We start from the raw sequence: 5,718 nt of genomic DNA on the forward strand, positions 1-5,718 counted from the left end.
CTTCGAGTATTTTATTGCATGTAAATGAAATGTGGAACCATAAATAGAAATCGAATATTTTTGGGATTCGTTATTTTATTTTTGATTTTTATATTAAGTTCAACAAATTTTCTTTCTTCATTTCTACAGAACAGCCGATTATCAAATTCTATAGGTATAGATTTGATGAATCAAAAAGAATGTGAAATAAAGATACCAGTCAATAGAGAACCTTTTCTTTTTTACGATTATGAATGTTTTATGAAATAGAAAAACTTGAAAAAAAAAAAATATTGGCCTTCTGTTTTTATTTCCAGTATTCTGCAACTTTCACATAGCTTTTGCCTATCTCGATAATGTTTTATTTGAGGAGGACACTATTAGCTCGAAAATAAATAGTAGTAAAAAGAATTCGTTTTGAACAATAGATGTCTTTCACATCCAGCTATAACAATCAATAATTTTTTAATTTCTAAATGGCAGTTCCAAAAAAACGCACTTCGACATCAAAAAAGCGTATTCGTAAAAATATTTGGAAAAGGAAGGGGTATTGGGTAGCATTAAAGGCTTTTTCATTAGCGAAATCTCTTTCTACCGGGAATTCAAAAAGTTTTTTTGTACGCCAAACAAAAATAAATAAGTAATAAAACGTTAGAATAATTTGAATCAACTTGAAAAAATAATTCAATTATTCTTCAATTAGATAATAATTGAATAATTGAACGATTTACCTTTCCTATTTGATATTGATTAGCTCACCAATCCATATGTAACGGAACTCTATTCGCTTTTCTGATTGATATATAAAATAATAGAATTAGGAAATCCTCTATTTACTATTCACTGAATAATAACTTTTTTGTTGACAAAAGAATAAAGATCATTTCTATTCCAAGGTGGGGAGTTTTATTTTCCCCATCGACCTATTTGCAGAATAAAATGCAAATAAAATTCTATATTTGCATATCTATAGAAGAACGTATATAAAAATCTTTAGTGAAAGTTAAGAACTCATTGAAAGTAATTGATTCTATTTTGAAACCTTTTTATTTTCTCTGAATTATTATATAGACCCCCATGTATATCTTGCCCTTAACCCAATAGAGAAAATTGCTTAATGAAATTTTGTATGACTAATTGTGAATTTTTAGCGATGCAAAATTGGTTCTTTTCTTTCTATTTTGTCGTCAAAATCCCTTTTTTGTTTTATTTTAGATTTATGAAAAAAAAATAAGAAATTGCTGCTTAAACAATGAAAACAAAAACTTTTTGAACTCTATTCCTTAATTGAGTATAGAAGTATAGAACGGTTTAGTTACAAGAGTTGAATTCGAGGAAAGTATAAAATATAGGAAAGTCCCAGGTTAAATAGGTTAAATAAAAAAAACTAAGACTCTAAACTCAAATCAAAAATAATGAACCTTCAACCTCAAATTCCTATTTGAACAACTTTTTATTGTTATTGATCCATTTGAATCATTACTAAACTAAAATAGCTTACTCAATCTCGACGATTGCTTATTCATAGGCTATTATGAGTTCAAGACAAGCCGCTATGGTGAAATTGGTAGACACGCTGCTCTTAGGAAGCAGTGCTAATGCATCTCGGTTCGAGTCCGAGTGGCGGCATAGCATCTTCTAAAAAGGATAAATAGATCTTATAATGAATTCAATTCCCGATTTCCATTTTAGAATTATGTAATTAAGGGACTCTTCTTTTTTAAGATTTTTTATGATATTTTCAACCTTAGAGCATATATTAACTCACATTTCCTTTTCGATCGTTTCAATTGTAATTACAATTCATTTGATAACCTTTTTAGTCGATGAAATTGTAAAACTATACGATTCGTCAGAAAAGGGCATAATAGTTACTTTTTTCTGTATAACAGGATTATTAGTTACTCGTTGGATTTCTTCAGGACATTTCCCACTAAGCGATTTATATGAATCATTAATTTTCCTTTCATGGAGTTTCTCCCTTATTCATATAATTCCATATTTCAAAAAAAATGTTTTAATTTTAAGTAAAATAACTGGACCAAGTGCTATTTTGACCCAAGGCTTTGCTACTTCAGGTATTTTAACTGAAATACACCAATCTGGAATATTAGTACCTGCTCTTCAATCTGAGTGGTTAATAATGCACGTAAGTATGATGATATTGGGCTATGCAGCCCTTTTATGTGGATCGTTATTATCAGTAGCACTTCTAGTGATTACATTTCGAAAAAACAGAAAGCTTTTTTATAAGAGCAATGGTTTTTTAAACGAGTCATTTTTCTTGGGTGAAAATGTTGTCGAAAATACTTCGTTTTTTTGTGCTCAAAATTATTACAGGTCCCAATTGATTCAACAATTGGATTATTGGAGTTATCGGGTTATTAGTTTAGGATTTACTTTTTTAACCATAGGAATCCTTTCGGGAGCGGTATGGGCTAATGAAGCGTGGGGGTCCTATTGGAATTGGGATCCAAAAGAAACTTGGGCATTTATTACTTGGATCGTATTTGCAATTTATTTACATACTCGAACAAATAGAAATTTGCGGGGTCCAAATTCTGCAATTGTAGCGTCTATAGGTTTTCTTATAATTTGGATATGCTATTTTGGGGTCAATCTATTAGGAATAGGGTTACATAGTTATGGTTCTTTTCCATCAACATTTAATTGAATTCAAGACAAGTTATTACAAATACAAGAGCGGGCGACGCATTGTATGAACCAGCATGCGGACCGTGTGAATCAAATATTGTATTGATGATTCACACGGTTTTCTACCATATGTAGTTCAATTTCATTGTTTTTACTTAATTCTTAAGTTAAGAGAAGAAAAAAAGTCTTCTTTTTTTCATTGTCCAAGAATGTTTTTAAAAACAAACATAGGTTTTTTTATTTCAGTCATCCAATTATCTATAAAAAAAATTAGATAGAATAACTTCGACCTTGTCAACTGCTAATGAAAGAACGAAATCGGGGTATATACCAATACCTATTACGGGTAAAAAGATGGAGATCGAAAGAAATAACTCTCGCGGTCCAGAATCAAAAAAAGAATCCTTCGGGGCGTTAAATAGCTTGTATCCATAGAACATCTGGCGTGGCATAGATAATGAATAAATAGGAGTTAATATAATTCCAATTGCCATTACAAAAGTAATTAGTAGTTTTGGAATTAAAAGATATTTTTGGCCGGTAATTATTCCAAAAAATACTATCAATTCGGCAACAAAACCACTCATACCTGGTAATGCAAGGGAAGCCATCGAAAAGCTACTGAACATCGTGAACATTTTTGGCATTGGAATAGCTATTCCGCCCATTTCGTCAAGATAAACAAGGCGGATTCTATCATAAGTCGTTCCCGCCAAGAAAAAAAGTGCAGCACCAATAAATCCATGAGAGATTATTTGTAAAAGGGCTCCATTAAGTCCCGTATCGGTTAGAGAACTAATTCCTATAATTATGAAACCCATATGGGAGACAGAGGAATAGGCTATTCTTTTTTTTAAATTCCGTTGGCCAAGAGATGTTGAAGCTGCATAGATTATTTGTATTGTACCTATTATCATCAACCAAGGAGAAAATATAGAATGGGCATGAGGTAATAATTCCATATTGATTCGAATTAATCCATACGCTCCCATTTTTAATAAGATTCCGGCTAGAAGCATACAAGTACTGTAATGTGCTTCTCCATGGGTATCTGGTAACCATGTGTGTAGGGGGATAATGGGCGATTTGACAGCAAAAGCAATAAAAAATCCAATATAGAAGATTATTTCTAAAACCACAGGATATGACTGATTAACTGATGTTTCAAAATTTAATGTTGGTTCATTAGAACCATATAAAGCAACACCCAAAACTCCCATTAAGAGAAAAACAGAACCCCCCGCCGTGTACAAAATAAATTTTGTAGCTGAGTACAGACGTTTCTTTCCTCCCCACATGGCTAGAAGTAGATAAACAGGAATTAATTCTAACTCCCACATGATGAAAAAAAGTAAAAGGTCCCGAGACGAAAATGATCCAATTTGACCACTGTACATTGCTAACATGAGAAAATGGAATAATCTAGAATCTCGAGTAACTGGCCAAGCCGCTAAAGTCGCTAAAGTAGTGATAAATCCTGTTAATAAAATGGGTCCTATAGAAAGTCCATCTATTCCTAATCTCCAATGGAAATCAAAAAAATCGATCCATTTATAATCCTCTACTAGTTGGATTAATGGATCATCCGATTGGAAATGATAACAAAATGCATAAGTTGTTAGAAGGAGTTCTAAAATACATATACATATCGTATACCACCTAATTACCCTATTTCCTTTATGGGGAAGAAAGAAAATTAAAGAACCCGCAAATATCGGAAAAACGACAATTATTGTTAACCAAGGAAAATAATTCGTAGTAAAGACAAGATACACTTGGACCAAAAAAACCCGTGCTCAAAATATTTTTATTTTCGAGCACAGGTTTGTCGGTAAAAAAATTAAATGGATTCAAGTAGAGTTTTCTCGAACGTATCAATAAGCTAGACCCATACTGCGAGTTGTTTCATGCCATAAATAAACTCGGACACTCAAGAAATCTGTTGGACAGGCGGATTCACATCTCTTACAACCAACACAGTCCTCTGTTCGTGGAGCAGAAGCAATTTGTTTAGCCTTACAACCGTCCCAAGGTATCATTTCTAATACATCAGTGGGGCAGGCTCGGACACATTGAGTACATCCTATACACGTATCATAAATCTTTACTGAATGTGACATTGGGTCTATACGTTTTTGAATGTTATAAATTTTCGATCTAGTAAACTTAGAAACGAATCATATATTTAGATACCAGATGAATCAATGAGTTATCATGATTTTCTAATCAACCCCTTTCTGGATTGGTTTATGAGATATGAGAGAGGCCAAAATACTTTGATTTCTTATGTTTTGCAAACAAGATCATACTTTACGTAGTAAACATGCTAATTAAAATTGATTTCTCAATATTAGAATCTAGATGATTAATATTAATTATTCAACAAATTTGATTGGTTGATACGAGTTGATTTTCTGTTACGGTAAATTGATGAAACAATAGCCAGGCCAATGGCTGCTTCAGCGGCTGCAATAGCTATAACAAAAATTGAGAAAATGTCTCCCTTTAATTGACGATTATCAAAAAAATCAGAAAATGTTACAAAATTTATATTAACCGCATTCAATATAAGTTCAAGACACATAAGGGCTCTAACCATATTTCGACTTGTGATCAATCCATAGATACCGATAGAAAATAAATAGGCACTCAAAACAAGTACATGTTCGAGAATCATTAAACAACTCCTTATCAATCTCGACTCCTTTCAATATGAACAACAATTCAACTAATTTCATTGACTAGTATATAACAAGTATGGAACAAAGAAATAGATTGGTACTAGATTGACCTAAAGTCTTTCTATTTATCCAGCTAGAATTCAAATAGAATTCAAGGAAAATTAATGTGATAAGACAGAACAAAATTTTATTTGAATTCCAAGTTTTAATAGAAATTTTTTATTGACGAGCTACAGCAATTGCACCTATTAAAGCAACTAAAAGGATTATGGAAATAAGTTCAAATGGGAGAAAAAAATCTGTTGATAAATGAATTCCAATTTGTTGACTATTACTTAGAAAATCTTGCTCTATAATCTGGTTTGATCTTGTAGTCCAAATAATCCCGTACCATGACGTATCT

At 31.9% G+C, this 5,718-nt stretch overlaps 1 protein-coding gene across 1 annotated transcript; it reads right to left on the reverse strand.

The window, feature by feature from the left end:
* Positions 1-2,703: 2,703 nt before the first annotated feature.
* LOC125821741 (NAD(P)H-quinone oxidoreductase chain 4, chloroplastic-like) lies at positions 2,704-4,673 on the reverse strand. Its single transcript, XM_049501127.1, has 2 exons — positions 4,529-4,673; positions 2,704-4,111 (listed from the first exon to the last, which is right to left on the reverse strand). The coding sequence occupies exons 1-2, from the start codon at positions 4,671-4,673 to the stop codon at positions 2,889-2,891; spliced, it is 1,368 nt and encodes a 455-aa protein (XP_049357084.1). The 3' UTR covers positions 2,704-2,888.
* Between the last annotated feature and the right edge of the window lie 1,045 nt (positions 4,674-5,718).

Source organism: Solanum verrucosum, unplaced genomic scaffold, assembly GCF_900185275.1.
Source record: "Solanum verrucosum unplaced genomic scaffold, falcon-dt-bn FXZP01000945.1, whole genome shotgun sequence".
Lineage (NCBI taxonomy): Eukaryota > Viridiplantae > Streptophyta > Magnoliopsida > Solanales > Solanaceae > Solanum > Solanum verrucosum.